At 33.2% G+C, this 18,463-nt stretch overlaps 1 protein-coding gene across 3 annotated transcripts in view; it reads left to right on the top strand.

The window, feature by feature from the left end:
- Positions 1-308: 308 nt before the first annotated feature.
- Positions 309-18,463, top strand: part of LOC142228051 (uncharacterized) — a 46,951-nt gene continuing 28,796 nt past the window's right edge. For all 3 annotated transcript variants that reach the window (XM_075298341.1, XM_075298340.1, XM_075298339.1), the window contains exon 1: positions 309-552. In XM_075298341.1, the coding sequence (XP_075154456.1) occupies positions 544-552 (9 nt within the window). In that variant the 5' untranslated portion in view covers positions 309-543. The remainder of the gene's footprint in view (positions 553-18,463) is intronic.

The raw sequence follows: 18,463 nt of genomic DNA, 5'->3' as shown, positions 1-18,463 counted from the left end.
TTTCATTAAGAAAATTAAGTTTTTCATTTAAAAAAAAGGAAACGAAAAACAAATAAAAAATTACGAACATGTATGGAACTAACGTGGTAAATGCAACATTTGGTATGACGCAAGCCAATTTCCTATCTTCCTAGAGTTTATTGTCTTTGGGCATGGCCAATTCTCTGTGGCTAAGTCAGTGATAATCAATGGCTATGTTTTGGCATTTGTTTGCATTGCCTGAAGTTTGTTGTTTGCCAACTTACGACTGCGATGGGTTAGATACCTGCAACTATTCAACTAAAACCTCAGTGTAAACGCGCAAGCGCGCCTGAACGGTTCATTTCGATAGAAAGAGCAAATAGTGTATTAGAAAAAAAAGAAACAAAAAAATAAGCGAAAATTCAATATGAAATACTGAATAAATCAAAATAGTACATTAAAAGAGATAAACTAAAATTTCTAAATATTTACAGAAAAATAAATAACGATCGGGTTTCTTTGGGAAAATCCAGTGTTTAATTAGTTCGAAACGGAATTTATGAGAGGATTAGTTGTTTTCCAATGAAAATGGTAAGCATGGGCTAAATGCCATAAGCCTGATAAAAGGATGAATTTAGGTGTTTGTGGAAAATCAAAAACAGAATATAGTCGGTGGTTGAAAATTAATATGTGCAATGGCACCTTGATGGAAAATACCTACCTGTCCTCCGATTAAGGATTTATGATGGATTTATATTTGCTTAGGTTTACAAGTGAACAGGGTCAATAAAGTACCCAAAGTGTATGTAAATATTCAAATTCCCATTATTAACAGTGCAAACAATTACAAGAAATTATGTGTGATCCATCAAACCCTCAAATGAGTGAATTACAGTGAATAATTTAAAAGAGTGCAATACTGGAATATTAACTATCAATACAAAAAATCGTCTTTGAAAGACTAAAATTATTTCAAAATACTGAAATCTTTTTAATGAAAACTCAGAATGTGATCTAGTTCGCCAATTTCAGGTCAAGGAGTTAGGATTGCTCATTTCAAAATACGTATACGATATTTCTTGCAAATCGGATATTATACGAAATAAAATAATGTCAACTAAGCCGTGAAATAAAATAATGTCAACTAAGCCGTGATAAATCTTAAAGAATCACTTTTTAAAACTGATAAATGTTCAGAATTCGGAGAAAGACGCCTCCATCATTTTGTAAAAACAAAACATTGGGGATAACACATTTATCACCGTCTAACCTTGATGGCCATAAATAAAATTTACAATCAATTGAAATGTGTTTGAATATTAGCTTTAAAGATAATTGCGTCTTAAAATCCTTAGCGCAATGTCAGTGGTACTGGGTAAGCATTTTTAGCACATAATTTTATCGATAAAATAAAAGATTTATAGAAGGTAAACGATTCTTACATTTGTTGGTTTTAATATTGTATTCTAACACTAAAGACCGATATTAAGTTCGCATTTTCGCGCTAAAGGTGAGTACTATGTTCGGTTTTTTTCACCAAAACACAAAATTAAAAGTACAAATATATTTATGAAGACGGTTATATTTTGATCAAGTCTTGCCAAATATTGGATTGAAAAGATCCAAGGAATTGATTGCAAATAATTTTATATTTCTAAATTAATTAATTGAAAAACAGTAACCGTGAAAACAAACTGGTTTTCAGCTTGAAAACTAATTATAGTACTCAGCTTTAAATAATCATTTTTTCACGATTTCAATTGTTGCTTTGGATCATTCACCATCAAGTTACAATCAAATTTGCCAAACGAATTTTTAATTTTATTCGGCTTTTACAGATTTATTTTCGATTTTAACTGCTGAAGTCGAACTTAATACTCCCTTAAAAGAGAAAACGAACGCAATATTAACGACTTTGGTTTACTTTCAAATTGATTTCTAAATTTTCAAGATACTTTCATTATCTGACAGATACATCCACGCTAAGAACTTAGATACAAAGATCCCTTAAGGATTTTGATATTTATTTCAAGCCAAGGATGCGGCTTTTTCCAATTAAAGGCATTTTTGGGAAATATCTTGCTTTATATCTAGGCTCTATACAATTAAAATATTAGGAAAAAGAGATCAAATTCATCCTTTTCGTAAAATGAACTTACAATAAAAGAAAAATCTTCTCGTCGATGATTTCATTTATTTTAAGTTTGATTTCTATTTTAACTACGCTCATACTTGCTATTTTTGTGAAGTGTATGAACAACTTCTTTTGCAGGCAGAGAAGGAATATGACAAACATGTTTCAAGAGCAAAATATTATTTTTGGACGCTGAACATTGAAAAATGCTGTTTTCTCGGAAAATGTATGCATGGTTGGCAAAATCAGATACAAAATTTTCGAAAAAATAACATGATTGTGACAAACATGTTCCATGTTCACCGTCCAAAAATAATATTTTGCTCTAGAAACATGTCTAGTGTGTTCATATTCCTTCTCTGGGTATGCTTTAGTTAGCATTGCATTTATTTGTACACTCAAAAAAAGTTTACTTGGATTCAAAGATTTTGACCTTCCCTTAAGGATTTTAGTATTGATTCCGAGCCAAAGATGCGGCTTCTTTAAAATAAATAAAAATTTTCGAAAAAATTACATGATTGTGACAAACATGTTCCATGTTCACCGTCCAAAAATAATATTTTGCTCTAGAAACATGTTTAGGGTATTCATATTCCTTCTCTGGGTATGCTTTAGTTAGCATTGCATTTATTTGTACACTCAAAAAAAGTTTACTTGGATTCAAAGATTTTGACCTTCCCTTAAGGATTTTAGTATTGATTCCGAGCCAAGGTGCGACTTCTTTAAAATAAATAAATTTTTTAGAGACCTGTCGGGCTTTAAATCTAGGACCAATAAAATTAATATTAGGATACAGATTTAGGATAAGGAATTCTCACGTACAAACAAATGCCAGTTTAAAAATCCAAATTATAACGGATACTTCAAAGTAAAAAATGTTTTCTTAATTCAAAAAAAAAAAATAAACCTAAGACGCTAAATCCTCAAAATAAGTCTTATGCTATATTTGAAGCGTTTTTATCTTAAATCTAAAGTTTCAATATTTCAGTTAATTTAAGGACAATTTCTTTAAATCAAAACGGAGGACGCAAATTTACGAAATTTATGTCCTAAATTTAATTAAAAAAATTTTGAAGCAAAGATTATAAACATTATTTTAATTAAAATTTCATTATTTTAAAGAAATTTGTTCTTAATATTTTGTAAATTTCGCATCCTTAAATTTTGGTTGCGTAATCTTTAAAATAACGTAAATATTTTTTTCAGTGTATGGTCATTGAATTTTGTACCCACGTTTAGTTTATAAAATTTGGAATAAAGAAAATAATTCCAAAAAATAAAGTTTTTGCTATAAACATAAGTCAATGTAAGCATCAATTTAACAACGGAATGTTTTCTGTGTTGAAATTATATACCTTCAATCCAAATATTCAGAGTTAATATAAAGATTATTTCATTCAATTAAAAATGGTTTTCTTTGTGATAAGGAACATATTCTTTACTTCAAAGTCATACGACAAATTTCATATGTAGATTAGTTTATTAAATTTAATTTTATGAAAATTAATTTTGCAGCAAAAATTATAAACTTTCCTTTATTAATTATTATTATTTTTTTTTTTATTTTGATGAAATTGGTCTTTTATTGTTTAAATTACAGGTTCTAAAATTTAAGCTGCATAATATTTCGTATTAGGTCAATATTTTTTCCGTAGCTGAGCTTTACTCTAAAAAGCTTAAAAAATAAATGAAAATTAGTAGGAGTAGTTCTAGTTGTCCTTTATATAAAATATTTTAAAATGTTTTATGAGAGCATCAAACTTAGACCCATCCATTATTCATGTTGCCAAGTAGATGACCTCTCCCATCGTCAGATTTAAAAATTTTCACAATCATTATTTGAGTGCAAATTTTTGTTTGTTTTCTCGAAACCAATAAGATCCACTGAATTTTAGTCAGTTTTCACAGTAATTATTTGCAAATTTCTCATAAAATGTAGATTTTCTTCTTGAATGGTTGTCAAATTTCCCACACTCTAATAACGAATTCACTCCACTAAATTATCATTATAATTAAAACGCTTTGCAAAAGTCTCAAGAAAGAAAGAAACTGTGGAGAATAAGAAAAAAATAAGAAAGGCAGAAAAAAGCATAACACGCCCGCACCGACCCAGCTTAATGAATGATAACGAGGAAGTAGTTGAACGAACAAACAAGAAGACCATCGTGTATTGTACATCTTAAATAGAAAGATGGCTATGGAGGTACACTGAAACTAAAATTGTCAGACATTTTTAAAAGTAGGGAATTGTAACGAAAATGTGTAACAAGTTGATTTTTGCGATTATTTAAAATTCGACATTTGACTTTCGATTCTCTATGAGTTTTTAGTGAGAGAGATCCTAAGATTTTGACCTTAAGGATTTTGGTATAGATTCCGAGCTTTAAATCTAGGCTATATAAAATTAAAATTACGATACAGATTTCATTCTTCAAATATTCCGTTAAAAATTCACTTTATAAAAGCTAATTCAAAGTAAAAAAAAAGTATATTAATTTAAAATAAACTTTAAACTAAAGATGCAAAATTCCAAAAAATAATAGATTAAAGATTGAATGTCTCGGTTAATTTAAAGATAATATCTCTCAATCCAAAATGTTTTTCTTTACTTTAAGGAAAGTTTGCCTTACTACAAAGATATACGACGTTAACATAGGATGACAATTTCCAAGATTCGTGTCTTAAATTTAAAGAAATATATTGTAAAGTCAAAGATTATGAACTTTCTTCTAATTAAAATTTCAATATGCTAAAGAAAGTTGATTTTAGTATAGTGTAAATTAAAACTTAGGTTCCATAATCTTTCATATTACATCAATGTTTTTGCAGTATGAGTTTTTTCAGTGTAAATGTTTGATAAAAAAATCTACAAAACCATAAGGTAAAATTGGATAGAATTTGTTTTTTTTTTATCAGAACTTCAATGACTATTCAAATAAACTTCAAAGACTTATCGTCTAAAGCAATACAAAAGATTCGAAATCGTAGTATTTCCGTCCTATGACAAGCAAATGTAAAATTCATTGGAGATACTTTTCTGGAAGCTGTTTGTTTTAAATGAGGGTCATAATATATTTGATCACTGTGATTTATAATTCAAACTCTGAAAAGTTCCACACATTTTTTTCTTTAGATTACATTTTTCTACTTAGGAGTATGATGCTTTCATACATATATTTAAACCCCCTTCTTTTCCCCCAGTGTAAAAAAACGTTGTCAGTAAAGCTTCACTTAATCTAATAAATCTTTCAAGCGTGTACAAAAGATTTTCGCACTTCGTTTTTGAATCAGGAAAGAGAAAGAGAGAGAGAGAGAAGGAGAAAGAGCAAAGCGAACTCTTTATGTAATATTATAATTTTAATTGCTGTCCAAGTCAAAAATAACAGTAATTATTTAACACTCGTATTGCTAGTACCCCCTCTCTTAAGTCCACTCAGTTAGAGGATAGGCAAGTTGCTGTTGATTATTGTGGGATTTTATGTACAGAGGCAACAATGCGTTGTTCCTGACTTACATTAAAAGTAAAACTAGTGAAAATCGCTCAAGCATAATTTTGAAATATAAAATGTAAGTGCACATTTTCTTCAATTGTTGGTGTGGACACACCGAGTGATTCTTATGGCTCCCTTATGGACCACACATAATTTTAAACTTCGCATAATACAATAATTGAAGCAGACACACATTCATCACATTCAGATTACCCCATATCGTATTGCACATTAAATGAAACATTTTCCATGCGCCATATGAATTGTATTGCTCTCCTAATGAATCGATTACACATCGATTAATTACAAATACTTCGGCAAAATGAATGAAATAATGTTGGTGATGATATGCACAGGCACAAATGTTTTAATCCATTAATGAAGCATGCGAAGATCCCCAAGGTAAGAGTGAGTGAGAGTAAGTGTAATGTGAGTGTAATATGCGTAATTCATTTTTTTTTTCAGTGAAGTGAGTGATTGTCGTTGCAATAGTGAGGCGTTTTTCTGAATTATTGTTTTGGTTTTTGTCCAAGCTTCCTTCGTTTGGGAGCAACTCTAGTTTAGCTATACCTCGTAAAAAAAAAAATTTTTTTTTGGGTCGATAGAGAATTAAGTTTAATATCGAAATAAAGAGTAACCGGTTGGCGGTCGTAACCGGTTAACCGGTTATATGAACCTAAAGTGTAAGCAAATAATCGTTAATAAAACCGGTTTTAGTGAACCGATTACTTTCAAATGTACATCACTAGAAAGCTAGAAATATGACCTTTGAAATGAGGTGCAACTCGAGATTATCCGGTTATTAGTTTAGGTTTTATATGAAAAAATACGTATTTTTGAACCGGTTTTTTTGACAAAACCGTCCTTTAATCCAAAAACGCTCGATGTAAAGGTACAAAATTACTAATTGCATTGTGTAGCTTACACTTCTGCCTATCCGTTAAAGTCATTTGCTTGCCGATATCTGCCTTAGAACCGGATATATTTGATCTGAAATGTAATTGTAACCGTAAAATTTGAATTTATCGTTAATAAAACCAGAAAGCTAAAGGTACGACCTTTCAAATGAGGTACAATTTGAGTTTATCCGGTTATCAGTTTAGGTTTTAGATGGAAAAATAGTTGTTTTTAAACCGGTTTTTTTTTACAAAACCGGCTTTTAATCCAAAAACGCTCAATGTAAAGGTACAAAAGTAATAATTGCATTGTGTAGCTTACACTTCTACCTATCCGTTAAAGTCATTTGCTTGCCGATATCGCCGTTAGAACCGGATATATTTGATCTGAAATGTAATTGTTGCCGTAAAATTTGAATTTTGCTAAAAAAGAATTGCATTCAATTTTAATTCAAAGTTGTTTTCGGGGTGGAATGAAAACAGATCCGTTTTAAAACCGGTTATGGTTTGAATGAACTGACTGTTCCTAAAGCCACATTACTAAGCAAAAAATGGGGAAGTACACGAAATATGAAAAGTGCCGTTATAACATCGGCTGTGGCGTTAAATGCAGCCATGTGCTTCAAAAGTTAATTGTTTGCAAATATGGAAATCACGCGGGTCACACAATTTTTGAAAAGCGCCGCAGGCGAAAAATTTTCTCAAAAAAATCGCGCGATTTTTTTGAAAAAATTTTTCATTTTGTCTTTTTGAACCGGATATGGATAGGATCTGGGAAATATGTCTGCAGGAATAAAAAAGCGCCGGAGGCAAAAAATTTTTCCTGCGGCGCTTTCTTATTCTTATAATTACACATATTACCCATATCCTATCCGTATAAGTTTAGAAAAATAAAAAATTTTTTCAAAAAAATCGCGCGATTTTTTTGAAAAAATTTTTTATTTTTCAAACCGTATATGGATATATAATAGTTAATATCACCGGTTATAGTAAAGATAGCAGCTTGATTTTGACCTTGATGGAAAGGTAGAAGTGTTAGCTACACAATGCAATCCGTTATTTAGTACTTTTATATGGAGCAGTTTTTGAGATATAAGCTTATTTATAAAAAACCGGTTCCGAAAAATACAAGTTTTTACCCGTACAGCTGGAACGGATGAAGCTTATATAACAGTTCATACATCATTTTAAAGGTCTCTTCAAGACCTTTCTAGTGATGTACTTTTCAAAGTAATCGGTCCTATAGAACCGGATATATTAAGGATTTTTAACTTACACTTTAGAACCGAATAACCGGTTATCCGGTTACGACCGCCGAGAAAAAAGTTGTTGTTGTAATCTGCTCAAAGAGTACTACCATCTGTGAAGTTTTGAAAAAAATCTGAGAGGTATAGCTAAACTAGAGTTTAGCCGTTGTTGTTATCAAAATACACATGTGGTTTTTGTTTTTGTTTTTTTTTTTTTGCTATGTTGTGGCCAACATTACTGCTGCTTCTTTCCAAGACTGTTGTCAGGAGTCATTGACTATTTGATGTCAGTTTTCAGTTGACGATAATGACAGTAACCGTCAGTCTTTAATTAACGAAAATACAAAACATGGGAAGTATTCAAAACAATGTTAGGAAAACAGCAAAAATATACAAAATAATCCCGATATTTATAAGTATTGAATGTTAGTACTTTATTCATCGACCATGACATAAGAACAATGGATTACAATTGAGGGTGTGAATACCCAAAACTGTTGTCTACACAGAAAAAAATATCAACAAAAGTTAATTAAAGCTGATAATTGATTCAATTAATTTTTCAGTCAAACTTGACTTTGGTCAATGGTTCAACATTTTTAATTAAAAAACAAGTATATACGGCCGTAAGTTCGGCCAGGCCGAATCTTATGTACCCTCCACCATGGATTGCGTAGGAACTTCTACTAAAGGCTGTCATCCAAAATCGAATTACTTGGGTTGCGATAACACTTGCCGATGGCAAGGTATCGTAAAACTTTTTAGCACTGTCTTCTAAATTGTAAGTTAGCCCATACGGGGTATATATTAAACAAAAAAAGGCCGATTAAATACGTATATAATCTAGTTTGACAAAATTTTCTATAGAAATAAAAATTTGACAAAATTTTCTATAGAAATAAAAATTTGACAAAATTTTCTATAGAAATAAAATGTTGACAAAATTTTCTATGGAAGTAAAATGTTGACAAAATTTTCTATAGCAATACTATTTTGACAAAAATTTCTATAGAAATAAAATGTTGATAAAATTTTGTATAGAAATGAAATTTTGACAAAATTTTGTATAGAAATAAAATGTTGACAAAATTTTCTACAGAAATAAATTTTTTACAAAATTTTCTATAGAAATAAAATTTTGACAAACATTTCTATAGAAATAAACTTTTGACAAAACTTTCTATAGAAATGAAATTTTAAGAAAACTTTCTATAGTAATAAAATTTGACAAAATTTTCTATGGAAATAAAGTTTTGGTAGATTACAAAAATTTCTATAGAAATAAAATTTTGACAAAATTTTCTATGGAAATAAAATTTTGACAAACATTTGTATAGAAATAAACTTTTGACAAAACTTTCTATAGAAATGAAATTTTGACAAAACTTTCTATAGTAATAAAATTTGACAAAATTTTCTATGGAAATAAAGTTTTGGTAGATTATTTTTGGCGATATGGACCAATTTTTGTGTAATAAGTCATCGGCTATATATAACTAAAGACCGATATGGACCAATTTTTACATGGCTGTTAGAGGCCATATATTGACAAAATGTACCAAATTTCAACCGGATCGGATGAATTTTGTCCCTCCAAGAGGTTCCGGACGTCAAATCTGGGGACGGTTTATATGGGAACTATATATAATTATTTACCGATATGGACCAATTTTTGCATGGTTGTTAGAGACCACATACTAACACCATGTACCAAATTTCAACCGGATCGGATAAATTTTGCTCCTCCAAGAGGCTCCGGTGGTCAAATCTGGGGATCGGTTTATATGGGAGCTATATATAATTATGGACCGATATGGACCAATTTTTGCATGGTTGTTAGAGGCCGTATACTAACATCAGGTACCAAATTTCAACCGGATCGGATGAATTTTGCCCCTCCAAAAGTCTCCGGAGGTCAAATCTGGGGATCGGTTTATATGGGGGCTATATATAATTATGGACCGATATGGACCAATTTTTGCATGGTTGTTAGAGACCATATACTAACATCAGGTACCAAATTTCAATCGGATCGGATGAATTTTGCCCCTCCAAGAGGCTCCGGAGGTCAAATCTGGGGATCGGTTTATATGGGGGCTATATATAATTATGGACCGATATGGACCAATTTTTGCATGGTTGTTAGAGACCGTATACTAAGACCACGTACCAAATTTCAACCGGATCGGATGAATTTAGCTGCTCCGGGAGGCTCCCCAAGCCAAATTTGGGGATCGGTTTATATGGGGGCTATACGTAAACGTGGTCCGATATGGCCCATTTTCAATACCATCCGACCTACATCAATAACAACTATTTGTGCCAAGTTTCAAGTCGATAGCTTGTTTCGTTCGGAAGTTAGCGTGATTTCCACAGACGGACGGACGGACAGACGGACAGACGGACGGACAGACGGACGGACATGCTTAGATCGACTCAGAATTTCACCACGACCCAGAATATATATACTTTATGGGGTCTTAGAGCAATATTTCGATGTGTTACAAACGGAATGACAAAGTTAATATACCCCCATCCTATGGTGGAGGGTATAATAAATGATTCAATTAATTTTTTATTCAATCTCGGAACACTATGGCAGATAAGAAATGATTGACTTTTTAACTTTTAATACAAAAAAATTAATTGATAAATCAATTTTTTAATCAAAATTAAAAACAAAGTCAATTAAGAAAGTGATTGAAAATAGTTACGCCTTTAAGTTAAAAATTCATTAAAGCAATCATTTGACATCATATTGATGTCCTCATTCCAGAATACGTTAAGTTCACTTAGCATTTTTGATGGAGTTCGTTGTTTTTTATTCGGATTGATGTGAATTGCATTCCGTCAAAAGTTCGAATTTATTGGACACTTCTATCAAAAGTTATGGTTAATATTGTACCTATCCTGTGACTAAAGTTTTAAAAATTTCCAAAAAGGGCAAAAAGCTATGTTCGGTCTAAAATGGTCTAAGTCATTTTTAGCCATGTTCTATTATCACTATTTTGAAAAAAGTGAATTTATATCTTATATGGTTTTTGAGAAATTCCCAAAAAACTTTGAACTTGTTTCCTGCAAAATTCACTTTTTAGACTTAGCGTACTTTGGAATGGAGACATCGATATGACAAATAATGTCTGTTGTAAAAAATATATAATTTTGTATAAACAATTTAGTTGACATTTGGGATACATTCCCCGCGTTTCGTACAGGCATGAAATTATCCATGCAACTTGCAAAATCATTGAAAAATGTGTAGTGCTTACAATTTCATTGAGGAACTGTCAGTTTTAGGATGCAGAGGAAGGTGTTGAACGTCTACAGAGTCGGAAGGAAGCCAACATTGTGGGAAAGTAAATAAATGTTTTGTTGACGATCAATTACCAATTTGTCAAACATTAGGTGGGGCATCATACCTACATACATGTATGTTTGCTAGTGCCTTATTGTGGAGCCAATAGTTTACAAATTACACTGCTCGTAAACAGTAAGGCGAGAAGCATGTACAACACATTTTCAATTATGTTGGGTATTTGTATTTGTAGCCCTGTTGAGCACATCTTCTAGTAATCGACCAAACTATGGGAGTAGTAAAACTTTTACTTTTGTTTAAATTGTCATTCACACACACACACACTCACATACACCCCACGAGTTCAAAGTATCCACGAACAGGCAAGTTCAAACGGCCACAAATGAATGTAATAAGCTCCAACAATGTGCCAATGATTATGACGTCAATAGTCGGTGGTGGGGAAAAGGTGGTGGTGATGCCCACAAAAACAAAAAAACAACAACAAAAGAAACTATGATGCCACAATGATGACGGTGATGCTTAAAGGCAACTCGTCAGCATGCGCCATGCGCCAAAATGCTTCAAAATCCTAAACCCATTGCTGCCAACTAGTGACTTTTTGTGGTAACGATATTGGTAAAGCGAACAACAAGCCAAGAAAGGTCTGAACATCATCAAATTTACATGCATGCGTGTCCCAACAGAAGGAGATTCCGAACCTTAACTTCAAAGTGTTTGATCAACAGCAGCGTATGACGATTGTTACTTAGTTCGCATACCACAAAACAAGAGAGATTTTAAAATTGGCAAAACGAATGTAGTCGTAAAGCCTACACACACACATAGGACATACGGAGGAGAAAGATGGTAAGGAGTACTTACGCCAATAATGATGGTTACATTCATGCATCTGGATGGAAGATGTGTGCTCTATTCAACCAACACACGTTCTGGGGAATTTCGCTACTTTCGGTTCACACAGGTCGTCTCATTTGCTGAGAAAAGTCTATAACTACGAATACGTGAAAACATTTTCACTTTTGCTGTGTCTTCTAACTCTGTGCTCTCATCCCAAGCTCCAACCTATAAAGGTTTGTTATTGCAATCACTGTTTGCACATCAGGTATGTGCAACAACTTACAGAAAGTTTCTTGTTTCACCGATTAAATAAGAAGCTAGTTTTCGCTATTACATATAGAACAAATTGAAATCACATGTCAGAAAAAGTATTCTTGAAACCCTTCCGCGCCACCAAACATTTGGAATAATAACATACCATACATATGAAAAATTCACCAATACACGTTTGGAAAAGTTTGATATATTTTTAATAACTTGTGGTATATTCTTTGGTCACCTTAGATTTGACCAATTTAATAGTTTCTTCGTAATTATGACACATTGTTCTATAATAGTTTAGGTTAGTAACTATTAAAGGGTGATTTGTTAAGAGCTTGATATCTTTTTTTTTAAAAAAGCATAAAATTTGCAAAATCTCATCGGTTCTTTATTTGAAACGTTAGATTGGTCCATGACATTTACTTTTTGAAGATAATTTCATTTAAATGTTGACCGCGGCTGCGTCTTAGGTGGTCCATTCGGAAAGTCCAATTTTGGGCAACTTTTTCGAGCATTTCGGCCGGAATAGCCCGAATTTCTTCGGAAATGTTGTCTTCCAAAGCTGGAATAGTTGCTGGCTTATTTCTGTAGACTTTAGACTTGACGTAGCCCCACAAAAAATAGTCTAAAGGCGTCAAATCGCATGATCTTGGTGGCCAACTTACCGGTCCATTTCTTGAGATGAATTGTTCTCCGAAGTTTTCCCTCAAAATGGCCATAGAATCGCGAGCTGTGTGGCATGTAGCGCCATCTTGTTGAAACCACATGTCAACCAAGTTCAGTTCTTCCATTTTTGGCAACAAAAAGTTTGTTAGCATCGAACGATAGCGATCGCCATTCACCGTAACGTTGCGTCCAACAGCATCTTTGAAAAAATACGGTCCAATGATTCCACCAGCGTACAAACCACACCAAACAGTGCATTTTTCGGGATGCATGGGCAGTTCTTGAACGGCTTCTGGTTGCTCTTCACTCCAAATGCGGCAATTTTGCTTATTTACGTAGCCATTCAACCAGAAATGAGCCTCATCGCTGAACAAAATTTGTCGATAAAAAAGCGCGAAACACATTTCGAACCGAACACTGATTTTGGTAATAAAATTCAATGATTTGCAAGCGTTGCTCGTTAGTAAGTCTATTCATGATGAAATGTCAAAGCATACTGAGCATCTTTCTCTTTGACACCATGTCTGAAATCCCACGTGATCTGTCAAATACTAATGCATGAAAATCCTAACCTCAAAAGAATCACCCTTTATTATAAGCATTTCTTTTATGATATTGCATGATGGTATTTTATTTTCCGATAAATCCCACCAAAGGATTAAAATCTATCTTTTGGGGAGGCGAATTAAGCTGATGTGGCCATATTGATCCCTTTTTATACCCTTCACCACTACTGTGGTACAGGGCATAATAAGTTTGTGCATTTGTATGTAACGCTAAAAAATAGTGGTCATAGACCCATCTTTTAGTATACCGATCAGCTTAGAATTAAATTCTGAGTCGATTTAGCGATGTCCGTCTGTCTGTCTGTCTGTCCGTCCGTCCGTCTGTCTGTATATGTAATTTTGTGCACAAAGTACAGCAGTCCGATCTTACTCAAATTTGGCATAGGGCCGTTTCTTGGGACAGAGACAATCGATATTGGTTTTGGAAAAAATCGGTTCAGATTTAGATATATCTCCCATATATATTTATCCCCGATTTGATCATAGTTAGTGTGTTTATCAACCGATTTTCTTGAAATACTGTACATCCAAATATTTTATGAATCTCAAAAATCTTGCAAAATATCAGCCAAATCGGTTCAGATTTAGATATAGCTCCCATATATAGCTTTCGTCCGATTTAGACTCATATGACCACAGAAGCCAACGTTTACTACCGATCTTCGTGAAATTTTGCACAGAGGGTAGAATTGACAAAAATAAAAATGCCGGGCTAATCAGATAGAACGTTTAAATGTTAAAAAAATGTAATGTGTCGGATATATAAAACAAACATAAACTGTCATAAATTAGGACGGGCGGAATTTTAAATAACCACTACCATACAACAGATGACAGGAATAGCTGGACAGTTACGAATATTGTTTCTATAGAAGTAAAATGGTGAAACAACGATTTATAAATGGTATATCAGTTATGGACATTATAGGCCATTAATTTAATGTAAAGATTTCGAGTGACTTTAATGAAACAAACTTTCTCCCAACAGACCGCCTCAGATCAGATCAGTACGTTGGCAGAGATTTAATTTAAAATTACAGTTTCCAAGGACATTGGGTGTATATGGAGATTTCTCAAGTCATTATCTCCATATACAAAATTTGGGCCACGGGAAATTTCCGCATTTATTTATGGATATCAAATAACCCAAAATTTCTGATAAATCTTATGAAGATTTTGGACTCGGAAAAATTTCTTAAAACAAAACGGAGATGGTTTTATATGTAGGTGCTGTATCACAAAAATGTCCGGTTTGACCCATCTTCGAACTCGACATGCCCGCCAAAAATTCAGAACGTTAGGTTCTACTACTAAAGGGTGATTTGTTAAGAGCTTGATAACTTTTTAAAAAAAAAAAACGCATAAAATTTGCAAAATCTCATCGGTTCTTTATTTGAAACGTTAGATTGGTCCATGACATTTACTTTTTGAAGATAATTTCATTTAAATGTTGACCGCGGCTGCGTCTTAGGTGGTCCATTCGGAAAGTCCAATTTTGGGCAACTTTTTCGAGCATTTCGGCCGGAATAGCCCGAATTTCTTCGGAAATGTTGTCTTCCAAAGCTGGAATAGTTGCTGGCTTATTTCTGTAGACTTTAGACTTGACGTAGCCCCACAAAAAATAGTCTAAAGGCGTCAAATCGCATGATCTTGGTGGCCAACTTACCGGTCCATTTCTTGAGATGAATTGTTCTCCGAAGTTTTCCCTCAAAATGGCCATAGAATCGCGAGCTGTGTGGCATGTAGCGCCATCTTGTTGAAACCACATGTCAACCAAGTTCAGTTCTTCCATTTTTGGCAACAAAAAGTTTGTTAGCATCGAACGATAGCGATCGCCATTCACCGAAACGTTGCGTCCAACAGCATCTTTGAAAAAATACGGTCCAATGATTCCACCAGCGTACAAACCACACCAAACAGTGCATTTTTCGGGATGCATGGGCAGTTCTTGAACGGCTTCTGGTTGCTCTTCACTCCAAATGCGGCAATTTTGCTTATTTACGTAGCCATTCAACCAGAAATGAGCCTCATCGCTGAACAAAATTTGTCGATAAAAAAGCGCGAAACACATTTCGAACCGAACACTGATTTTGGTAATAAAATTCAATGATTTGCAAGCGTTGCTCGTTAGTAAGTCTATTCATGATGAAATGTCAAAGCATACTGAGCATCTTTCTCTTTGACACCATGTCTGAAATCCCACGTGATCTGTCAAATACTAATGCATGAAAATCCTAACCTCAAAAGAATCACCCTTTATATTGAATTAAAATTGTACTTTTATCAAGAGCATATATGGGGTTAAAAATCGATAGTTTAATATGTTATGTTAAAAATGATCTATACAATTGACCAAATCAGCCCATATTCTAGTAAAACCTACTTTTCACCGTGAAATTTCACCCACATAAATACACTTTAAATGGCCTGAAATCCAATACTTCGTTTTTCGTTGTTCGATTAAAAACCCCAATCGGGTCTAATTTGTCGAAATATTTCTTTAGTTACAAAGATATGAAGCGTTTGTCAAATTTTGTTTCGCCGGAGTCGGAGTCAAGAAAAATTTATACGACTCCGACTCCAGCAAAATCTTCAGACTCCGACTCCAAGACTCTGACTCCACAGCCCTGGTTATGGCAACGGTTTTTTTTGGGACTTCAAAGGTATTTTATTGATTAACTATCTGCAAAAAGGTAAAATAATAAATTCAGAGTACTATTGCAACCTTTTGGATCAATTAAATGTACAAATTCGAGAAAAACGTCCTGGCTTACAACACAAAAACAATAATTTTTCATCACGACAAGGCACCAGCGCACAAGAGTGTTTTAACAATGGCTAAAATCTACGAATTAAAGTACGAGTTGCTTGACCACCCCCCTTATTCTCCTGATTTAGCTTCCAGTGACTTTTACTTGTTCCCAAAACTAAAAAAATTCCTTGCTGGCAAGCGTTTTACCTCAAATGTAGATGCAATTACAGTTGTAAACCACTATTTTGAAGACCTTGAGGAAAACTATTTTAATCAAGGGATAGAATTGCGTTGGACTAAGTGTATTGAAGTTTCAGGAGATTATATTGAAAAATAAACATAGGCTAAGAAGTTTCCGAACCGCCCTCATAAATGTTTTCCTAAGTGAAATAAATCTGGTTATTTTTACTAACATATATGTTTGTCAATTTCTACGATTGACCATTAACCATTTTCTCTTACTTAGTCTACATGCTAGCGATAATGCTATAGGAACAACATATTTTATATTGTCCTTCGAGAAATGGATCAACTCCAATAGATTATTGAGATAACAATAGATTATGGAGATAATTTTATTTCAGTGTAAGATCCAATATTGCCAAGAGAGTATAGAAATCAATAAATGATATGAAAATGTAAAAATTGTTACAAACTTGAGCACTGGAACCAGTCCTATAATTGGTCTGTTAATGGCAATTTGCATAAATTTATCGTAAGGTGTTTTAAGTTCAACTTGGTATTTCATTATGATGATATCAAAAGTTTGTACACTTTTTGGTTCACGTTGGTAAAATTGGAAAAATACGAATCTTCATTTCTGATTTATATATGTGGTCTCCACTTCGAAATATTTCGAATATAATGGTAAAATTAAATTTTGATTACATTTTCTTACCATTGAACATTTATTTTACTGAGTTTACTCTAATCCACTCCATCTATTTTTCGATTATGTAATGGAACAACCAATTTGCATAAACATTGCTGACCCCTTGTTAAGTGGATGGATCAACTGTTCGTTATGCAAGGTTGCCCACCACTGTGTTACACTATCAGCAGCATCAAACAAAAGATGGAAGCAGTGACAGATACCTCCAAATCATGCGATGACACCCAACGGTGTCATTCACAGTAATTACATTGTAATTGTCAGTGCAGCACTTAGCCGGTTGCCAGTGCCACCTCCAACCGAAGATAAGAAGGGAACGATGCGAAGAGGAGATATGGTACTTCATGCGACATGTGATTAGGTTAGCAAGACGTTGGAAGTTTTTTTGTCTTTCTTGTTACTCGGTATCTCTTACTTCATTATTCCTCTAACACTGAAAATCCAAAAATCTTCATTTCCATTCGTTTCATTTGGAGTGTGGGAAAATGTTTGTTTTTTTTGTTACATTTTCGTGTTGCAATTGTCCCATTGTCAAGTATGTTTTCGAACAGAGGCTAGTACAAATAATTTTACATCAAATTATGAAGAAATGCACATAGATGATCAAGCCTCCCATATACCTATTTATGTAAATGGGTATGTATGCTTCATGGATTAATTAAAATAAATAGAGATATTACAAATAAGAAATATGACCCATCATCTAGTCAGTTGTTTTATTAGTCCGTCTGGGGGCAATGACTAGACCTAAGTCTGTAGATTTTCCAAAGACCATAAACTTATTGACCTTGGTGGTCTTTAACGCAGCATTGTTTGCAAATGTTCACATGGCAAATCACTCATGATGATATTTGGGATGTCTTTTTGGCATTCGTCATATAACACGAGTTCCATTTTAAATGACATATTTATAGTTCCACAACATGTAAATCTCCGATTATAGAACATTTTGATTTAAGGTTCATTCAAGTTACAGTCTAATATATAGAGGTATTTGCAGTTCTTGATGTTAAAGTCCTTATCGGAAGAACATGTTACAAAATGTGAGTAACTCCGATTCCCTTGAAATTCCCAAGTTTCTGCATACCATATGCAGGATGATATTGTGAATTGGGGAGGTTTGGTACACCGAAAGAATTATCTTCGTTATTTTAACAAAACATTCATCGTAAATTCTTTATTGAAACAGGAAATGTTCATTGATTTAACCATTTCACTACCGATGTCCACTTGAGAGGACATAATTTTGAGCGTCGATTGTACATTACATATGTACGTTTTACTTAAAAATTTTGTGGGAGTATGTTAAGGGGGTCCTTTTAATATTAATTTACCAGTTGTACACGCAAAAAAAAGTAAACTCTATATTTCACTAAAGCCAATTTAACTTTATTTTAGTTCATGGAATTATTATGCTTGGAGAAAGTTTCCTTTAATCTAA

The sequence above is a fragment of the Haematobia irritans genome, chromosome 3 (genome assembly GCF_050003625.1).
Source record: "Haematobia irritans isolate KBUSLIRL chromosome 3, ASM5000362v1, whole genome shotgun sequence".
NCBI lineage: Eukaryota > Metazoa > Arthropoda > Insecta > Diptera > Muscidae > Haematobia > Haematobia irritans.
Note: the sequence above shows the minus strand (reverse complement) of the source record. Positions and strands in the feature narration are given on the sequence as shown.